The 22541-nt window shown below is 36.3% G+C and overlaps 2 protein-coding genes across 23 annotated transcripts in view; one reads left to right on the forward strand and one right to left on the reverse strand.

Annotated features, from left to right (window-relative positions):
• The window catches only part of ank2b (ankyrin 2b, neuronal), a 96413-nt gene extending 89000 nt beyond the window's left edge, over positions 1–7413 (forward strand). For all 6 annotated transcript variants that reach the window (XM_046850871.1, XM_046850874.1, XM_046850872.1 and 3 more), the window contains 5 exons: positions 594–677; positions 1374–1538; positions 1619–1807; positions 3608–3699; positions 4548–7413. In XM_046850871.1, coding sequence (XP_046706827.1) covers positions 594–677; positions 1374–1538; positions 1619–1807; positions 3608–3699; positions 4548–4779 — 762 coding nt within the window. In that variant the 3' untranslated portion in view covers positions 4780–7413. The remainder of the gene's footprint in view (positions 1–593; positions 678–1373; positions 1539–1618; positions 1808–3607; positions 3700–4547) is intronic.
• A 340-nt stretch (positions 7414–7753) lies between these two features.
• camk2d1 (calcium/calmodulin-dependent protein kinase (CaM kinase) II delta 1) overlaps positions 7754–22541 on the reverse strand; it is an 80829-nt gene continuing 66041 nt past the window's right edge. For 3 of the 17 annotated variants that reach the window (XM_046850878.1, XM_046850877.1, XM_046850890.1), the window contains 8 exons: positions 21058–21092; positions 19395–19454; positions 16331–16378; positions 15751–15799; positions 11308–11383; positions 11129–11223; positions 10044–10275; positions 7754–9430 (listed from right to left, as the gene is read on the reverse strand). In XM_046850878.1, coding sequence (XP_046706834.1) covers positions 9427–9430; positions 10044–10275; positions 11129–11223; positions 11308–11383; positions 15751–15799; positions 16331–16378; positions 19395–19454; positions 21058–21092 — 599 coding nt within the window. In that variant the 3' untranslated portion in view covers positions 7754–9426. The other 14 variants (XM_046850891.1, XM_046850879.1, XM_046850884.1 and 11 more) reach the window with 9 other exon arrangements.

The raw sequence follows: 22541 nt of genomic DNA on the forward strand, positions 1-22541 counted from the left end.
CTTTACACTGGTCACATCACACATACAGTCATTTACAGCACAGTGAAATTCTTTCTTTGCATATCCCAGCAATGTTAGCAGCTGGGGTCAGAGCACAGAGTCAGCTATGATACAGCATCCCTGAAGCACAGAGCGTTAAGAGCCTTGTTCAGGGGCCCAAGCGTGGCAGCTTGTTAATACCAGGGTTTGAATCCCAACCTTCCAATCAGTAATCTAGAGCCTTAACCACTGATCTACCACCTCAATAAAAATCTTCCGCTTCACCTATAAATAGATCGCTGCTATACATGTTATCATTATAAATTAGTCCAGAGATTAGAACTAGACTCAATAGGGAACACATCTGATATTTATTTATTTATTATAGTTTCATCTTTAAGATTATAAACTGTTCACTAAAGGGAGACTAAGCTGATGTTGATGCAGAGAGAATATATTAGAGAAACTGGTAGGTTTCTCCTACCAGGTGTCAAAATAATATTTAATGATTTTAATAGCTCATGCAGTCTAGGGTTTTAAACATATATGCTAATTTCAAATACACACAGACTGTTCTGTATAGTGCCATTTCAATTTATGTTTTTGCTTTTTAGGGAGATGATTTGCCTGAAATTTCTCCACCCAGTGTGACAGAAGAGCAATACACAGATGAGCATGGAAACATAGTCATCAAAAAGGTACATTCATAATCCCTATTTGGAGTTAAATTGTTAATGTACACTATAAAAAAGTATTTGGACAGCGTACCTTTCCTGCCATATGTGGTTCTTCTCCAAACTGTTACCACAAAGCTGGAGGCAGCTCAATTGTATAGGACGTCTTTGCAACCCTACTGAACACATATGGGATGAATTGGAACACTGACTGATTGTCATAGTAACCTTTATCAGTGGATGGTACAACAAGCATTTTTCTTTTGACAACAAATCAGAAGGGACATCATATTCACTCTACTACTATATTTTTAGGAGAAATCGTTGTTATGTCACTGGCCATGCACTCATCTAGCCAGTGGTGCCAGTCAACCAGTTCTCATTCAAGATGTATGGTCTCCATTTGTATATTGCTGTGAGCCATCGTTTGTGTGACTGTAACTTTAGACTTTTAACCATGTTTGAGTCCTATCAAAAAGCTCTCGTTTACAGGACAGTAGTTTAATAAAGTGAAGTACAGTGATACGGTATAATCACTACAGTGAACACACTGTGACTGTGTTTAATTAAACATGCTTTTTGTATCATTTTACTTCCGAAACAAAGGTACGGTGATATAATATGTACCACCCCATAGTGAATACAATCTGTTCTTTTTCCTGTTCCGTCTTTCCTTTCTTCTGTGCTGATGCCGTTATGTCTTCTGTTGCGTTCCCACAGGTCACAAGGAAAATTATCCGGAAGTACGTATCTGCAGATGGAGTGGAGCGAGAGGAAGTGATGGTGGAGGGAGCTCCGCAAGAAGCTATCACTGTAGATGATGCTGATGGTTTTTCCAAAGTGGTGAAAAGGACAGTGGTGAAGAGTGCGGGAGACCAGACCGAGGTATGTGTGTTTTCAGACAACATTTTTTCTTTTAGATGAAAAAAGGTTGCCATTTGAACTAAAAACATGCTGAATCTCAGGTGATGTTTTCTGAATCGTTGCCTGTTGGTGAGATGACAACCTCTGAGTTTGAAGGCGATACTGCTGAAGGTCGCAAAGTAAGCAAGGTCATCAAAACCAAGGTGGTGAAGGGGGAGAGGATGGAAAAGCAAATTGGTGATCCTTCGTTGTCAGCAGACCTCCCTTCGGCAAAAGATGACTTTGAAAAGGTTCACAGCTGAATCTGGTGGTGTTTATTCAACACAGCTTGAGCTTTTTGACTTATGTCAAATATATTTAACATTTAAATCATTAGTATTTTAGCATAGTACTATTTTCATTAGAAACCTGGATGTTCATAATCATATGTGAATATTTTAACAAAATAGAGTTAAAGCTAGAAAGCTTTGAAGGTTCTTTACTTTGAATTACGGTTTACCAAACAATTAGCATAGAGAACCCTGTTTTACACATTTAACCTTTAAATGAGCAGAAGAAAAAAAAAAACAATAAAATGTGAAGTACCAGAAGTTTTTAAGAACAGCATTAGCTGCTCTCCAGTGACCCTTAAAAAGTTCTTTGTAGAGGGTTTCATGATTAAACTATTCAAAAAGCAATGCAGCCATAAAATTGCCTTCTAATACAAGAACAGCAGTGTATATATATATATATATATATATATATATATATATATATATATATATATATATATTATTGTCAAAGCTTACAACTATACTCATTTTTATATTTTATTATATACAGTAGGGTCTAGTGAGCACTCTAGTGAAAATGTTTCTATTTTGCATTCTTTTTTTCTTAAATTTTAAAACAAAACTTTTTATTACAATGTAGAAGCTTTGAAATATTAGTGTTTCTCAGTTGCTTTGGAGCATTTCTCAAATCATCCTTAATATTTGCAAACCAGGGGGTGCATTACTCAAAACAATTAGTACAAACAGCACTACACTTTGGATATCCTGCAAAAGCCTTTCCCGTTTCTCAAGATCCCCAGTTCATCTCTTAGTAGTAAATATTTTTGTCAATGAACATCTCATTGCCATCAGAATGACAAGTCTTTTTATCATTGTGAACAAACAAAATCGTCAAAATATTTAGGACAGATCTCAGTTTTGTAAAATTGTAATTCTGTCTTTTGCTCTGTCTGTATACGCTTGCCAATTGAAGGTTCCTGAGATCCTTTGACCTATTTTATAGAAATAGGGTATCCTTGATTGATTTTGATGCCTTACACTCTCCATCATTAGTGACATTCAAAATCTGCACAATTAATCAATTCAAGATATTTACAATAAAAATCTTAATAGAAATTTAATTCAACTACTGTTTGTGGGATGTTTTGGGGGTTAAGACTATTTGGGTGAGAACAAGTATAATATATTTTGATTAACATGACAAACAACTGATAATGTACATTAGGAAACAGCAGACAATTGTCTGTTACACAAATTATTAAATGAATGTATCAAAGCAGACACAGTTTGTTTAGTGACTACATGATGTGCAGGTTGAACAAGTAGTTTTAAGAATTTTATTTCTGATCTGAGAAATGCTCCAAAGCAACTGAGAAAACTGTAACACGGATTTTTGAGTTTCTTAGTATTTGGTTTGTCACTTTTTTGCTTTAATGACAGTGTGCACTGAAATCTGAATATATTTTAGATCAAATCCGACATACTTCCACTTGAACTTATTTCTATAGCAATAATTAGACACAATTGTTTATAGCAGTTATAAACGGTCAATAGCACTTTTGCTTAAATTTTAAACAGGAAATTAAAAAATAATGCATCTTTAATATAAAATATTTAATACAATGAACTTTGCATTCTTTATATATATATATATATATATATATATATATATATATATATATATATATATATATTTCAAAATTATATTTGGGTAATTCCAAATATAAGTACAAAAAAATTTATCTCAGGTTATCAATATGGACTTTTTTCCCCCAACCTCTGAACTGCTTTCTTTGGCACCTGTTCTATACTGTTCAGGCTCTGAGTTATGCAGGGGGCTTTGACAAAGTGCTCTTACCTCATTTAGTGGAGAGAGAGATCGTGAAGGAGGATGGATCTATGATCAGAAGGTTTGGATTGTGCTGTGGCGTGCCATATCAGTGTAATAAATGTTGCGTGAAAGCAGATTGTGGACCTCTGATGTATGTTACAGAACTTTAATACCTGCTAAGCATGCTTGCATAGAAAGTGGCATCAAAGTTCTTTAGAAAAGCGGCTCTCAGGAAACCCAGTAGCTAAAAGTTTCCTAAGCTGCTTTTCACAATGGTCTGGTTTTAGACTTAATTAGATTTTTATCAAACCCAGTGCATTTGTGCAACAAAAACATGTATGAAAGACCAAACACCACACCTTTTTCTTTTGGGGGGCTTTTTGTTGGACACAACTTGTAACACTTTTAATTTAAACATATATTGTAAAACAAACAAACAAACGTTGTACATGTTGCTTTCATGCACAAATTAACGCCACTGATCCAATGCAACCAAACCTACAGGCAATGGCTTTGGTACCATGATACACTTTCTGGCCCACATGACAGCTTTCACATTTCTAATTTGTCATGAGACAATTTTCTTAAATGAATGTATAATTTTTGTGGACTAAACTGCAAGTGTGAAAACTCCCTAACAGAAATCCTACTACTGCATTCACTAAAACCGTGTGTAGATCTTCTAGAGAATTCAAATGAAAACCCTGATAATAAAAACAAATTGGTTTTGTATCCCATTAACATCAGCAGAATAAAAACCTAACATTGTTTGGCTTTTATTAACTTAACAAACGCATATGAATATATAAACAATGTGCCTTAATAATTTCACTGCTGTATTTTGCAAGTATTAATTGGAGGAATAAAGTTGAGAATAAACAATACTATGTAAGTATACTGACTCTTCGTGTGAATCTCTTTTTTTAGGACCCGCATGCATAAGACACGCACTCAGAAGAAGACTGTGGTGAGGGACAGCCAGAGCAAACACATCCACCTGGAGCGACTTGAGGACACTCCGGAGTCCCTACAACCTGACGACCTGCAGCAGCACCTACACCAACTGCTCCATCGCTACTGCACACCAGAAGTGGAGGAGGAGGTGGAAGAGGCAGGGGAGGTGGTGGAAAGAAAAGAAAAGCAGGACACAAACGACTGATTTTCTATCACCCTTTCATTAATTTGCGCTGTGGCAAGCCTCCCAAAAACCTTAGCAGAATAGATCAGATTGTGACCCATATCCTCTTTCGTCACATTTGTTTCACACTATCAATAAGGCAGCAACATCCGTGTTTCAGATCCATATATTTTGTGTTTATATTTATATCTTTTTTTGTTCTCCTTTGCAAAAAGGTTTGTGCTTCAATTTTTGGGGGATTTTTGTTGATTTCGTTTTCCTCTTGTTTTTACTTTGTGACCAAAGATAGTTTTACTTTATTTGACACAACATTTTGGCTAGAAAATAATCCTTAATAGAGAAAAACATAGCTAAACATCTTGGACGTTACCATCTTTACAAAAAGCCCTTTCTTTTAGAGCTGATGTAATGATGTGTGTAAATATCAGAGCTGAAAATTTCCCAACATGCACTGTAATGTCCATAAACTGGACCGTTACAGTTCCTTCGCTCCACTTCTGTCCACAGGCTTTAGATAACAGACTTTTTAATGTCTGTTACAGGGGGCATTGTTTACTACACACCACAAATGCAGGCTTACATTAGGACAGTATTGAGATTGTGTTTAAGGAGAAAAAAAAGAAAGGGGGGGGGGGAGAGAAAACGAATGTGTAGTTTATCACGATACCCAGAATGAGCTTGAGTAATTTGTATGCAGTCTAAATGTAAAATTCACATAAAAATTGCTAGTTGCTAGCTTTTAATGTGCTTTTTGGGAGTCGTGTTGAATGAATGCTTAGCACATTGTTCCTTACTCACGCTCGTTTTTTTTTTTTCTGTTGGTCCCACACATATTGTTATAAAAAGGCGACAACAGCTTTGCACAGTGAATCCAGTCTGCCCTATTTACTCTGTGTGTGTGTGTGCGCGTGGATGTTTCTTCTCCATGTTAACCTCCAGTCACTACACTGCTACTCCTCGCTTGCACGTAAGAAAGTAGCACTCATTAAAGGTAATTTTATCAGATGATCTTGTTGCTCCCTTCAGTTTTTCCAACACTTTTCACTAATACAGTAATCCCCCGCTTTACCGCGGTTCGAATCTCACGCCCCCGGTTAATCGCGGAATTGAATTTGCCACATAACTAATCTGTTAGGCTGAGTTTTTCCGATCTCTCGCGGATAGTACGATAGACCACAAAACCTATAGGGAATTGTTTTTTTATGGAGTGTTATGTTGAAATAATGAAATAAAAATATGATTATGAATTATGAGATGAAGTTGAATGTTAATACAGTACAGAACTGTATACGTAAAATAGTATTTTTGGGTTTGCGTTTTGGGCGGATTTGAAACGGAACCACCGCGAAAATCGGGGATTACTGTATTTAAAGGACAGCTGTTAGTAATGACTCATGACCACGATTCATAATCGTAACTCTCCTAAAAAATCTAACATCTTCGCAGACTTGATGTCATTTCCTTTCACACTAGTGGCACAAGAGCAAAATGAATAGAGAATTTCACAGGGCTGTTACATGACGATGTGTTGCAAATCTAAAACATGTATTTCATTGTGGCTCACAACAGTAATCAAGTAAAAAAACAAATGACGTGAATAAGATGAAATATACTACTGTTATGTAAAATATCCTGGAGTTTACAGGATCCAATTAGAAATATTAAAAATGAACTGCATGGTTCCCATTATTAAAAACATTCTTTATTTTTATTGATTTATTTACATTTTTATTGAAAGGCTTCTACATGACTTACGTTTAAATGCTGCAAATTTTCCAATCAAAAACAAAACCAGAAAACGACAAAGCAGAAGAGTTGAAGTTGTAGTGCAGATACACTGACCTGCTTTTAGACCCTAAATAACACCACCTACTTTCTCATTTATGGTTTTGTATTTCTCTTGCCTTATATATATATATATCAGGATCACGGCTACTGTACTCTCTGCGAAGCTTTTATCACTGATGCGTAGACGGACTGTGAAATTTGTAAAATCTCTCTTCCCGGTTGTGCCGAGTCCTTTAATATACCTGTTTATGGCTATAAACAACAGTTTTAGTGAATGCAGTAGTAGCAGTTTAATTATCATATCATGTTTTGTGAATCTGTGATTTGATGGTATATTTACAGTGGCACTGGAGAACACGTGTTGGCACAAAAGGCCGTAAAAGTTACACCCTATCTCAAGGCATGAGCATTCAAATAAACCTTCACAGTTTGGTTCATCGCCCATAAAGAATGTGTACAAGTGTGTATTTAGTGGTCTTTACGAGTAGCAAGTTATCCTTTTATATATATATATATATATATATATATATATATATATATATATATATATATATATATATAAATAAAAAGTTGACATTTAAGCATGTGTACTTTAAAGCCATTCTTGAAATTTGATTTTAAGCTTCAGATGAAAAAAAGCTTGGGGTCACAGTCAGAGTCGGAGCGTGTGATTAATAATTTCGGCAGCGCAGGACATTTACTGTTTGAAATCGTTTCATGAATAAGCATCTTGTTTCTAGGCTGATGAACATCTATAAAAAGCATGTGTTCATGACTAACAAACAACATCAACAAAAAGAGAGAAACAAACAAAAACAGCAGCTGCAGTGTGTAAATGATGGATAATAAATGATATCATGTAGATCACATGCTGGTGCCTGAAGCTTTTTATTTAACACGCTGGGGGTTCTTATTTACTTTGTTTCTTTATGTGCGAAAAAAGCCACAAACAAAAACAACAAAAGCTGCTAATCATTTTCCAATGCATTTTAACCCAACAAGAAAGTTCACATAATATAAACAAAAATAACAGGAATGTTTGAGTAATACATTGTGGTGCTGATGTTTTTCTATGAACATTAATATATTATTTTGAGCATTCACATATTAAACTATTGACATTTCCTACATTTTTACATTTTAAATATTAATTATAAAATGTTCATTAATTTAATATTTGTTTACTGACAAAAAAAAAAAACAAGGGTGTTTTCAAAAGGTATTTATTTGCTTTATTGAGTCCGTTTTAACTGCTTGAGTACTGGTACGTCTGTTTACAGTGTACAGGTTTGAGCGATTGAGCATTTATTTTTCTAGTTACAGCAATAAAAGCTCAAAGGAAAACTGGATCCGAATTTAAAAAAAAAAATACAAAACAAAATTAGCCACAGAAAATACAGAACAAGATAACAACTGATTTTATTTGAGACTCTTTATCAGATTTTCTTAGCTGAATCTAAAGTCGGTATTTATAAATAATCAGTCTTAAATTCTTTTTTTTTTCCAGACGGATTTCACAAGCTGATGATCTGAAGCGTTAAGTCTTAAGAGCAAACACAAGTTTATTTCGATAAAACACTTACCAATTTATATCAACTCTAGGGTTAAAAAAACAAAACAATATATTTTCCCTGAAATATTTCCACTTACAAAATGTTCCTATTGTCCATTATCCCCCTTTACATTAATATCAGTAATATAAACCACTTTATCACACCGACTACTCGTCTCATGTTTAGTTTAAAATGGACAGGAATATAAAGCGTAAACCGTTTATTCTACTTCACCCTTGAACAGGAAACCATCACAAGAGCATATACACGATACTGAGGGGAGAAAAAACTAGTACATACAAGTAAAATAAGTTGATAAAAAGATGTTTCATGCATTACATGATAAAGGCTAATGCTAATCAATTAAAGGAATGAAAACATATTTCAGAAAACACATTTTTTTCTTTTTCAGAATACCCCCATTAAGTGTTAGTAAACAATATAGAAATGAAAACAAAAAAAACTCACAACAAGTGAATGAAATAAAATAATTGGATTTAGCGGTTAGCGGTGGTTCGTGTCAGTTGTTAAGGTACATTCTTGAACGACATTTTTATCTAGTGTGCTCATGTGATAAGGTGAAAAGCATAAAAGAGCAAAATGCAGCCTAATGTGCTTCCTTTTGTCGATTTCACACATTAGCTACGGCCCGCTGCAGCCTAAACCAGAACGAAGCTCGCATAACTAAGGTCAAACTGTCAATTCTCTAAAAGGTATAGCACTTTACACGACTTCACAAACACATCACCGAAAATACAAAAGCGAGCTCTTTTGTCTAATGCGTTTTTGTGTTGTTTTTTTTCCTCTGTATTGCACTTGAAATAGAAAAGCACTGAAACAAGACTGGCACTGATTTCCTGCTAATCCTATCTTCAAGACCAGTGACGGACATCGTGCCCAGATCACTAATTACTCTAACTGAATCGTGTCACATGTGCACCCAGATTCGTCCTTGTGCTGTTTGACTTTGTTTCTGATTGTGAACACCAAATATTTCATTTCCTGTTGTACCCAAAGATATATCAGCAAGCGTGACTCCCTACTTTCACACTATAAATAATGATAATAAAAAAAGAAAAAAACGCTTACACAGTGATTTATGAGGAAAGAGTGTGAGTCGCGCGCGCACACACACACACACGTACGTCCTAATACAAAATGATATTAACTCCCCACCTGTGTGTAGGCTAAAGTCCAGCAGTAACGATATGTAAACAAGACTGACAGGGTAGAGAAGTGGTAAAGGTGGAGTTTGAATGAAGCAGACACTCAGTGGCCATCGAACATGAAGTTCCTTAGATTGAGCTGCGCTGCTCAGGACGTCTCGTTAACTGCGGAACAGGAAAGCATACATTACAGCCATTCCGAGAGAAAACCATGCAAACCATTTATGGTTAACAAACACACAGCATTGGTGCACAAACGTTTGCATACAGTGGCCTGTGTTTATCTGTGTGTCAAAGCAGCGTTGGCTAAATGACAGTTGATTGTTATTTTTGAAATACAAAAATAACAACACAACCTTCACAGCAACCAGAGTCACTATATTTTATAAATCAAAAAATCTGGGAAAAAAAAGATTATGCGCAAAAATGCAAAAGGGCTGATTTTTGATACATTTATGTCTGTAATAAAAAAAAAAAAAGATGCTTAATAGAAAAAAGAAGAGAGTAGTATCTGAACAATGTTGTTGTGTAGTAGCAGTGCAGATAAAAGAATGGATGAAGTATTAGCCGTGTCTAGAATGTTAGAAAAGGCCCACATGATTGTAATGGTTAGGTGTCCACATACATTTGGATTATGGGAAGGAGGAGATTTGTATTATTCTCCACAAATCAGAATGATGCAACTGGCTACAAAAAATCATTTGCTAGCAGTGATATCAGCGTTTCTCATTTTTCAAAAATCAGCTATATGAAATGAACACACGCTACACACGCTCACTTGGTGGGCACGGTCGGTGAGCCCGAGCGGTGGAAGTGAATATTCTGCCACTTGCTGTCACGGCGATGCCACACCCGAGTCTCTTCCGACTGCATGGTCCGAGGCATGTTGTTGGCATCGATGTACTGCGTGAGTCTGATATAGGCTATGCAGGCAGCGTCTTCTCCCAGCAGGTGCACATGAGGATTCAGCAAGATGGTGTGGACGGTACGTCTGTGGCTTTTGGAGAGAGCTGAAAGTGCAAAAAAGAGAGAAAGAAAACATGCTCAGGTATGGTCCTTAGCCACATTTAGTCCCCAGTTGCTGGTATAATAACCTCCACTCTTCAGGGAAGATGTTCTGTAGATATTGAGTGTGATTTGGGCATCAGTAAAGTCAGGTACTGATGTAGGTTGGGGAGGCCTGGGGTGAGTCAGTGTCCTGTTCTAATTCATCCCAAAAGGTGTTCAATAGGGCTGAGGTCAGAGCTTAGTGATGCTCTATTATGGTAACAGTTTGGGGGGAAAAAAACACATATGGCTGGAAAAGTCCCAGTATGTAAAAAAAAAAGGTGTCCCAGTACGTTTGTCCAAATAGTCTATTGTAATAAATAATTGGTTCTGGGTCAGTGATAGAACATAACTTTTATTTAATTTGTCTGTAAACAGCTTTTTACTCTTTGGAAATGTTCCTTACATCTGTGTTTTCTCCATTTTTAATTACAGTATGAATTTGGACATGGTGACTTTTTAACCTCTTCTACAGCTACAGGAAAAGATTGATGTTTTGATGGCTACTTTCCTGATTTTTTGATTTCCTGTGTGGAAGCTTTTTTGCTGTATTTGTTTTTTCATGGTTTAGTTTCCAATTGTTTATATTATATTTTATCACATTTTTTTCCCCCCAAAAAAAATCACTGCTGAAAGCTTTATTTGTAATAAAAATAACGTATTAAAAAGAACAAACTCTTGAGCATACTGACCAATCTGTGCTGGCTTAAAATAGCTATGGTGTACATGCTTGAAACAACAAAACACTTCAACAGGTGACCTTTTGCACTCAACTGTGTTTTACTTTGGCATTTAAACTATTCGCTGATAACTTACAGTTCTCAAAGTAGAACCTGTGGAAGTCTGTTCCCTCCACCAGGTTTCCCAAAGCCTCAGGTTCAAATGAGGTCAGTCCGGGGTCACAGATCTTGCTGAAAAAATAAAACGCAAAAAACGTTACCACATAAAAAAACTGCTGTAATATTGGCGATCGAATGGAGAGAACATATACATACGTATAAGCTTCAAAATCTCCGTTGTTGATGGCTTCAATCAACTGCTCGGTCACTTTAATAATCTCCTGCTTCCTCGCTGAAAAGGAAACAAGTGACAAGTAAGTTTGAAAAAGGTCAAAGTGGCTTTTAGATTATTTAAAACAAAAATAAATAAATAAAAACAATGCATGTGAGGTTGGATGGTGTAATGGCATAGAGTGACTGGTACTGCTACAAAACACACACACACACACACACACACACACACACACACACACACACACACACACACACACACACACACAGGGTTTAATTCTTCACTATATCAATTTGTACATTTTAATCATGACTTCTATGCCCATTATGAGGTCATTAATATAAATAGGGTATTATTTCCACTCCTCTGAGCAGTACTATATAAATGATACTGAACATGGATCACAAATGTGTGGTAGGGAAGAAAAAAGCTTTTTATTAACACTACATAAATGTAAAGAGAAAAAGAAGAAGAAAATTTTAAAAATGAATAAAAAGAAGATTTCATGAGCTGAAAACACATTGGCCACAATGCTATTTAAGTAAACGATGTTTGTGTCTGTGCGACTGTTCATAATTATTCTGCTCGTTATTAAGTCTGAATGAATTTGCACCAAAAAACAAACAAGCGACACAAATTTGCACAGTCAAAACAGTTATCTATTGCGGAAACACTCTGAGGGTGAGTTTGTAGGAAAAAGCTTGTTGAGTGTTGACTACTACACTACAGACAATATTTTGTGGACACCTGACTATATGATTCATTTGTGCTTTTTCAACTCCCCATTACACATTTATTCCTGATTTGCTGTTATAATAAACTCCACTCTTCTGGGAAGAGTTTCCACTCGATTTTGTGGAGCTTGTAACAGCCACAAGGGTGTTAGAAAAGTCAGGTAGTGATTTTGGGTGAGGGGGCCCGGGGTCATCTCTAAAACAGGCCACTCAAGATCTTCTACTCAAACCCATGTAAACCATATCTTCATGGAGAATTGCCATTCTGGAGTTTGGGTCTCTTAGTTCAAGTGAAGAGAAAATGTTCCTGCTACTGCATACAATGACATCTTACACAACTGTATGCCTCCAACTTTGTAATAACAGTTTGGGGGAAAAACCACATATGGTGGGAAAAGTCAGGTCCCCCAACACTTTTGTCCATATATTAACTTTATTGATTATATGCAAGCCTATGGATTTTCATGCACATAAGGATCAACAGTAGGCATTCAAACTGAGAAAGCAGTTTCTGGGAAGTTTTTTTAAAAGACCATTAACTCCTACACATGAGCATCTTTAACCAACTGCACATGTACAGATAACACACTCTCATGAGCAATGCTAAGATCACGGGCGAACCTTTGAAGATGATCTTTAACTAGTCTCAACGTTACATTTTTTTTTTTTTTTTATACCAGTTACTAAAACACAGTTACTCCAAATCACAGAATCTCAACGCACACAGTTGAGCACTTTAGTGCAACACTGCACAATGATGTAGACTGTAAGAGGGGTGATTTTCACTTTCACCAGCAGAGAGCACTGCTACAATACGTTTATCTCAGCATTAATTCAGCTCGGAGCACTCAGTTGCTGTTGAGGTTCTGCTGAAAATGCATTCACAGCAGTGAAACTATTAAACAATGAGGTCTAACACAGCAAACAAATCTCCAAATTTCATAATTGTAAGTGTTTTAGAAAGATTTATATTGACCTAATACCCTATAATAAAGAATCTTTATCCTGAAGATATTACAATTACATTAATGATTGTTACTCCAACTAATCTGCTCTGATCTGTGTGAATTCTTGTGTCACTCTGTGCCACTTACACTGACTGGCGATGTGCTTGTGATGTGCCTGAGGCTCTTTGATAGGAGATTCAAGGATAAAACACTGACCACATTTTTCTACACAGTTAAGAAACAACAGAAAAACAGAGACGGAGACTAACAAATAAACGACCAGGAGCAGTTTGAAGTTGTAGCTATAGCACTCCTCTGCTATTGGAAATTTGCTAGGGAGACACCAGACAAAGGATGAGGAGGAAGAGCAGGAAGAGGAGGAACGGGAAAAAGAGAGAGGGCGCTTGAAGGTTCTTGTAGCGTCCAGTAGGTGGTGCACTTGTCAGACAAACAAAGAGTAAAAAGGTGATGAGTGGGTTGGGGTAGATGAACATAATTGCATACAATTGTGGAAAAAAAAAATAAGTAGAATAAAAAAACAGAAATAAAACAGTGAGGGGAAAGAAAAAGAAAAGACAAAAAGGTTTTGAATGAGTGGAGATATAAAGTATGATGTATATAGTCATGAATACATTTTACTTCCAAACAAAAAAGGTCATATCACTTTTATTCCTGCAATTCACTCAATTTTACTCACAGCTTTTTAGAATCTGTATGTAGTTAAGGAAATTTTCCAAATATTTTCACATTAAGACTGACTTTCCAACTTTTCAATGTTTTCATTGTTTTTGGATTAAAAAGGGAAATGAAGTTAACGAGTAGGTTTGGTTTTGTGTGTACCTGCAATGTATGCGCCATGGTTCAGTGACTTTATTTTAGATTTCTGTTTCTGTACAGCCAATTTCTGTAGGTGTATTAGCATAGGGTTTGACTGGGGATCATCCAGTCATAATTGGAGGATGCAATGAACAGAGAATGCACATTGCTAAATCTTAAAAGTTCTAACTGTTCTTATATCACTTTTCTTCCAGTCTGGTCATTTGTCTCAAAGCTGTTGGGTTAAGGGTAATATATCACCAGGCCACTGCATTGAATCATTTTTCTTCTGGAAGTAGTAGCTCAGTGGTTAAGATGTTGGACTTCTGTTTGGAAGGTCATTCATTTAAATCCCAGCAACACCAAGATCCACTGCTGGGCAATGACCTTAACCCTCAACTACTCAGTTGTATACACGAGGGAAATGCAAGTTGTTTTAGATAGGCGTGGCATAAATGTAAACGTCCCTGCTTAGGGCATTTGAACACACTTGGATAAAATGCATACACACTCAATGACTGCCACAATTAGTTTGGCTGATTGATAGGCAAAAGGGTTTTTGGGGTTTTTTCCTCTCTAATAGTCTTAGTCATGAACGAGTACAGTGCATTGTCTGCTGCGCCACCAAAATCCAGCTCGACATGGTTTTCCAGTCCATCAGCCTGCTCTAGAAGATACAATTTAGGTACTATTAAATGATATTCTACTATGCAAGTGCATTACAATTCAAGCAACTCACCAAGCATCAGATCACAGTAGACCTCAATCAGGAGACTAAAGCCTAGACAACTGATCAATTCTTTAACAAACGTCAGCGCTTCCAAAAATCTACGTGCCAGAGCAAAGATTAATTTCACGGACCTCAGGTTTGCAAAAGCAAAGAAATAAATTCTAAATATTTATTTAGTTATTTATTTTGCTCTCCTGTAAAAGGACCAGGCTGTAACCATAGGCAGACAGTAATTGCCTTGTTGTACAGCACATTGCACAGACAATTCACTAATGAGCTGACAGAGATTAAGGCTCTATGAACATCATTCTCTCCGATCCCACACACACACACACACACACACACACACACACACACACACACACACACACACACACACATTGCTGCTTGGGGCTGATTTCAATACACCGTCTCATAATGGCTGCAGGAACAGAAAAATGGATGAGACAGGGAGTGAGATAAGGAGCGCACAGGGAACACTTTCTTGTTAATAAGCACCAGTAAGCCTTGCGTCTCTTTAATAGGCTGCTTCACAAGAAAAGGAAACAGCGGTATGCTTTCGCAGTGTCTGCAATTCGAGCATCGGTGCGTCATTATACAATACAGCTACAAAAAATTTATTTATTTTTTTAAGAATTCGACTTATAAATCTAAAAGAATACTATCTTTTATAAGTAGGACTGGGTGATATAACAATAATAAATTGTGACACATTACATTTCTACGATATACTGTGAATATCACGATATATAATTTAACAAACTGTCTAGAAAGACAAACATTATTATGTTTTACCCAAAAATGTCAAATCTATATGGCCTTCATTCCAGTCCTATTATTAAGGTTTAATGTGTAAGAACTAAAACACTGAACTTAACCCATGACCTACTGGTTCAAGTGAAGCATGCAGACTGATACAGTGAACTGAAACCACTGAATGACACTTGATACACTCAAATGTTTTTGCATACTAAAATAACGTGAAATATTAACACAACTTTTATTTAATCAGTCTCATTTTTGTATAAAAGGTGATTTTACAGGTTCAGATCTGATCACAGTAAAAAAAAAAAATATTCACCTGATGAAAAAACAATTAACAGTAGATTAGGAATTCCTAATTTAATAGTAAATTAGGAATTGATTGTTCTAAATAGAATGAACAACATTCTAAAGCCAAAATCAACCTGCTAGACATACCTTTCACATCCTCATCTTCTATGGTGGTGTTGGCACTCTCAGAGGATTCCTAAAAAAAAAAAAGCATAAATGTCAATTCCATGCGAGTACTTATAACGTCAATGAATTTAACGCTACAGAAGCGACGTAAGAATAATTTAAAAATATCACATTTTTCAAATCTACTTTAGTGCCCTTGATGTTATCTATCTTTTTTATTTTCAGAGACAAGTTTTTAAGCAGCCTGCATTTCCCTCATAGACAGAATAATAAGACCTTTTATACAGTTGCCATACTTTCTAGACAGAAGGTTTTCCCTATAAAGCATGCCACAAAAATGCAAACCCCATGCACGAAAACATACAAAAAAGCAAACTGACACACACATTTCTGGCTTGCAGCAGAGGCATGCACAGCGTTCACTATACATTAAGGGAACCGTATGCTGAAAATCTGTCGCTCGGCTTCTAACGAGGAGATGCGTATGGATGTAGGACAGAAACCAGTTTTGCCAGCTATCAGTCATTAAACCAGCAATCCCCTTTAGGTCAAATTCACAATGGAGCAAGCTCAATCCTAGCAAACCCGTTTATATACATAATACCTTGTTTCCATCAGTGGGGTTGTGGATAACAGTAGATTGAGGCTCCTGAGGTGATCGAGAGGCGCAGAGAGAAAAGGACGAAAAGTGAAGAGGATTAAAGAAACAGAGTGAGAAATGACACTCGTATATTGAAATGTGAAAGTGGAAAAAGGTCACCAAGATTTGCTTTGTTCTGCATCGAACGCGTTTCATTTAAAGTATTTTAAACATACTTACGGTCATTTCAAATTAAAGCCATTTAAGCATTACCCAGAATCCATTAGCAACACATATTTTATAAGCAAAAAGGGACATTTTTTAGACAAATCAGAATTAATAAATTATACTTGATGGTCTTTGGGGGAAAGTCTACAGCAGAGGAATTATAAGAAAGCAGGTATATGTCAGGAATGAATATGCTCAAGTAATTTTAGACAATCGATTTAAGGTCATTTTTAAAAAAATGTACTTAGTTGATAATATATTTATTTTATATATGGTACAGCTATATGGGCAAAGTTTTTTTCCTGTTATAATAATGTCCACTCTTCTGGGAAGATGTTGGAGTGTGCTTGTGAAGATTTGTGGCAATTCTGCCACAAAGGCGTTAGCATAGTCAGATACTGATGTGAGGTGAGGAGGCCTGGGCTGCAGTCAGCATTCCAATTCATCCCAAAGGTGTTCAGTAGGGTTGAGGTCAGAGCTCTAGAGCAGGTCACTCAAGATCTTCCACTTTCACGCATGTATACCATATGTTCATCGAGCTCACTTTGTACACTGGTTTGGGTCCCTCTTAAAGTAAAGGAACATTTATTGCTACCTTATTTAAAATATAGTCTATATATAGCCCATATAATATTTGTATAATAAATACTTAATATTTGTTGATGGTTAATGATCACAAGCTGTTTGATAGTGTGCACTTTGAAGGGGTTGTAATGTCCAATTAACTGCACAAATGACTGACAAGTAAATTAAACAGTGTACAGTGTGAGGATAAAATGAGTAGATTTGTGTCAGAGTGCAGGCAAGTCAAACATGCAGTGTAAGCGATCATCAAAATCAATTTCTAAAATTGTCCAACATTAGCTTTAAGACTCCAATGTTAAGCAATGCTAACAAATCTTAAAATATCAGAAGCTGGTGAATAATTAAAATCCCTCTAAACCACTGTCTAAACCAAAGTGTCTAATAAAGGTTAGGGTAGAGAAAGCATTATAGTGAGAAACTTTATTAATACTGCTTACAATAAAACTACATCACAGTAACAGTGTGAGAAGTTCCTATGCACTTCTATTATCAGGAACAAAAATTCATACTTCCTATTTACCAGGATTACCAGGATTAAGTAACACCATACAGCATTGAAAAAGACTGTGGCATATTAAGTGCTTTTCCAGTAGTGCTATCTGGAGCACACAAAACACTGCAGGTAGGAGAAATGTGTGACAAAATTATTGAACCTGAATGAACCGTAGTAAAATGTGAGCAGCTTGTGTGTGGTTTGTCCAAATACGCTGGAAAGCAAGTACCAAGCAAGTACTTTAATCGTAACATTAATAAAAAAATTACAAATGAAATTAACATACAGCTGCTCTGTTTGAAGTTGAGCCAGAGCTGGTGGTTTGTAAGGCAAAATACAGGCAAAACAGCAACAACCACAACAATTACAACACCGCAACAGCAAATCACAAAACACAACAACACTAACAACAGCAAAACCAACAACAGCCGAACCAAAAACACCACAACAAATGTGAAAACTCCACAGAAGAATCATGAACATCAACTCTAAACATAAATGGGGCAAGTCCTTTTTGCTGATTGGTTACTAAGACGGTGTAAGACGGAAATGGAGAATGTTCACAAGAGAAAATGTGAGTCTAAATGTATATACTGATGCTTTCATTCATGCTTTTCCTTCTCTAGAGTGATCATATGAGGAGTAACTTTAGAAGAATCAATCATTTTTTACTCTAAATATATAATTACATTCAAATCATTTTCACTAAGCTAACTAGGTAACAGATTGGAAAAGCGCAATTCGTTTCCCTGATCGTAGTTGTACACCGTGTCCAATCAGCAACGAGCATGTTATGTTTAATAAGGACCTAGCCGTTCTGTTTCAGTTAATGCGGTCATGTTTTCGCTTTGGTTTTAAGGTTTTCTGATTTGCTGTTGTGTTTTTAGGTTTGTTTGTGTTTTGCACTTATGGCCCACTGTAAATGAATCCACACATGATGGAGCAGTTCACCTTCAAATGTAATATTTTGTTTGTGAGTAAACCACAGGAGCAAATTTCGAGTTTAAACAACATTAATTGAAGGCATAAAAGTGGCGCCTGTGTTACTAAGTGTCTGTTAGTTTTATTAAGTTTTAAAATTCATCTTGATTTGTGAGCTTTATATTATTAATACTCTCCAAAGGCAAATCAATCAGACTACAAAAGTTAGAAAACATAAAATAACTGGCAAAGCCCAACACAAAATTACAAAATATGAAGCTTTTAATGGTCTTGTCAACAAATCAATGGTCAGGAAATGAGCAGATACAAATAGATACCGTAACTCATTATTATAGTAACTTATTTACATTTGATAGCTTTGTGGTTATACTAACTGTGGTCAAACTTGCAGATAGCTTTTTTTATTTATTTATTTTTTTTACAGAAAGAAGAGTCATTCCATTCAATGTTTATCCTCAACCAGAAATGCTGTAAACCAAGAAATAGATACAAAAACCTATATAACAGAAATTCCCTGTTTCAAGCTTTTTTCCCTTAACAGTTAAAAATTAGAAATTAGAAATTAGTGGCACACGAGCTCTCAGTATAACATTTGTTTAATCCCTGCTAATTTTCGGACAAATGATTTGTTGCTAAGATGATTAAAAACTTTGGCTTAGTCCATTTTATTTTGTCCAGGCGTGTATATATATATTGTATCTGTGCCCTTGTTGTTTTAATAATTGCCAGTCCTCTGACTTTCATGCCACAGATTATTAACAAGAAAGAGAATGAAATGCTCAAACAAAGGCAGAAAACACAAGGCATAATGAGATTAGAGACACAGACAGAGAGTACCAGAGCAGGAGAGGAGACTGCCTCTTTAGGGCTGGTGACTACGTTGCCTTTGTTGTTGATCTAAAAAGAGGGAATGCACAGAAACAAGACACGCAAAGCTGTCCAGTGAGGAAACAGGAAATGGTGCGAGCCATTCTGCATATGTGAAATGTTTGGAGCTACTGAACATTAAGCAGTATGTACAGTTGTACTGTTCCCAATAATCATCCATTTACTTCCAAATTGACAAGGACAATGTATCATAAGTTACAGCTGAAGTACGAAAAACATTGTATGCCAATAGAAGCCCAGGTGAAAGTTACCCATAACCTTGTGTGACAATGTCTAAATAAAATGTCTGACTAAAGAGTGTGACTTCAAAGGTGGAAAAAGAAGGGTGATTGAAGAAATGATTAAGCTGACAACCAAGATGTTCTTGGAAGCTGCTTTCCTGCAGAAAGCAAAAAGCCTGACCACATTGTTAGAACAAATTTCGTTTTTTCTTGACACAATACAGCTCATTTTTCCAGCCTGCTGTTTCTTTAGAGGTAGAATGAGGTCAGTCTGAATCGTTCCAAGAAAAAGAGTTGCACACCAGAAAAGATTATGCATGCTGATCATATTTAAGTGATTCAGTATTCATTTCTTTGAATACAAAGACTTTCAGGACATCTTACAGCGACTGGAATTGATTTTAAAGAGTAAAGAATAAAAAAAAAGATCCTGGATGAAAAATTATATCAGAACCCTTTCGCTTGAACGAAATGGCTCTCTGTAAGACACAAAAGTCAAAGCTGTAAAGTGAAATGGAATATAAATTTATTTAGCCCTGATATGCTACACGTTACAGTCAAGACTGATCTTTATTTCACCTTACAACTAACCTGATTAACAAAAACATTTTTTCATCCTTGAGACCCAGATATGTCTAAGAAGAACTACTGCACACTTCTTTTCTTGTTCTATTAGGAAAACCTAATAAGAAGAACCAAGCCATTACACATTCACCTCAAAATCTGCAGCGCTGCAAATGCAACATGAGACTTCCTTTTCTGCGTTAAGTCGCGAAACCAAAACAAAAACCTGCTCATTTGGTGATCAGGAAATGATTATCGTGTACACACTAATCAGCACTAAAAAATGAATTGGGGGGGAGGGGGGAGTTCTCATTTTTCTGGTACAGCAATCTAAAGTGCTTTTATCAACCTATCAAATAGAAATCTAGGGGAAGGAGGCTTTCAGATGCTCCACACTCATGATGAACTACTCTCAGTAAATGGCACATGCCTGGCCTTTTTTGTTTGTTTGTTTTTTTACACAGCAGATGTACAACCTTTTGCTACTCATCACAATACTGCATGAGGAGTTACAGCTAAATTTCCCATTATGAAGGAAGTTTAAATAGCTGACTGGTATAGGGCAAAAAAGGACAAATGTGAAGGGATGACAGTGAGGAAGTGTTTGATCGACTGTACATTGACAGAAGCTTTAAAATGTGACCTGAACAGTTGCAAATCTGTTGCAAAGTGCTGAATGTAATGCAAGATAAGAAAGTAGTTTCTAGGAGACAAGCTTGATAAAATTCAGAAGAAAAAAGAAACTCAAGGTATAACACCATGCATTATTTTTGTGCATCTTTATATAATTTTAAATGGCTGGTGGAAGGAAAATGCGCTCAACCTACCTTAACACTATCAGGCTTCTTGTATGGATTCCCTTCTAAATAATAGAGAAAAAAAAAAGAAGGTATAATTGCATAAATTAAGCACAATTATCAACATCTCAGTGACACACACATTTTATGTGTTTTTATATATATATATATATATATATATATATTACATACATATACATATATACACATACACACACATACATACACACACACACACACAAACAGTGGTGTGAAAAAGTATTTTGATTTCTTATTTTTTTTGCATGTTTCACACTTTAATGTTTCAGATCATCAAACTAATTTAAATATTAGTAAAAGATAACACAAGTGAACACAACATGCAGTTTTTAAATGAAGGTTTTTAATATTGAGGGAAAACAAAATCCAAATGTGGCCCTGTGTGAAAAAGTGTTTGCCCCTAAACCTAATAACTGGTTGGGACACCCTTAGCAGCAACAACTGAAATCAAGCATTTGTGATAACTTGCAATGAGTCTGTTACAGCGCTGTGGAGGAATTTTGGTCCTATCATCTATGCGGAATTGTTTTAATTCAGCCACATTGGAGGGTTTTCGAGCATGAACCGCCACAGCATCTCAATAGGATTCAGGTCAGGACTTTGACTAGGTCACTCCAAAGTCTTCATTTTGTTTTTCTTCAGCCATTTAAAGTGTTTTGGGTCATTTTCCTGCTACAGAACCCAAGTACGTTTCAGCTTGAGGTCACGAACAGATGGCCGGACATTCTCCTTCAGGATCTTTTGGTAAACAGCAGAATTCATGGTTCCATTTATCACAGCAAGTCTTCCAGGTCCTGAAGCAGCAGAACAGCCCAGACCATCACACCACCACCACCACCATATTTTACTGTTGGTTTGATGTTCTTTTTCTGAAATTTGGTGTTATTTTTATGCCGAATGTAATGGGACACACACCTTCCAAAAAGTTCAACTTTTGTCTTGTCAGTCCACAGAGTATTTTCCCAAAAGTCTTGTGGATCATCAAGATGTTTTCTGGCAAAACTGAGAAGAGCCTTTATGTTCTTTTTGCTCAGCAGCGGTTTTCGTCTTGGAACTCTGCCATGCAGACCATTTTTGCCCAGTCTCTTTCTTATGGTGGAGTCGTGAACACTGACCTTTACTGAGGCAAGTGAGGCCTGCAGTTCTTTGGATGTTGTTGTGGGGTCTTTTGTGACCTCTTGGATGAGTCGTCGCTGTGCTCTTGGGGTAATTTTGGTCGGCGGCCACTGTTCCATGTTTTTGCCATTTGTGAATAATGGCTCTCACTGTGATTCACTGGAGTCCCAAAGCTTTAGAAATTTCCAAACTATACAATAAATCTCACTTACTTTTCTTTCTCATTTGTTTCTGAATTTCTTTGGATCTCAGCATGATGTCTAGATTTTGAGGATCTTTTGGTCTACTTCACTTTGTCAGGCAGGTCTTATTTAAGAGATTTCTTGATTGTGAACAGGTGTGGCAGTAATCAGGCCTGG

The sequence above is a fragment of the Silurus meridionalis genome, chromosome 6 (assembly GCF_014805685.1).
Source record: "Silurus meridionalis isolate SWU-2019-XX chromosome 6, ASM1480568v1, whole genome shotgun sequence".
Classification (NCBI taxonomy): Eukaryota; Metazoa; Chordata; class Actinopteri; order Siluriformes; family Siluridae; genus Silurus; species Silurus meridionalis.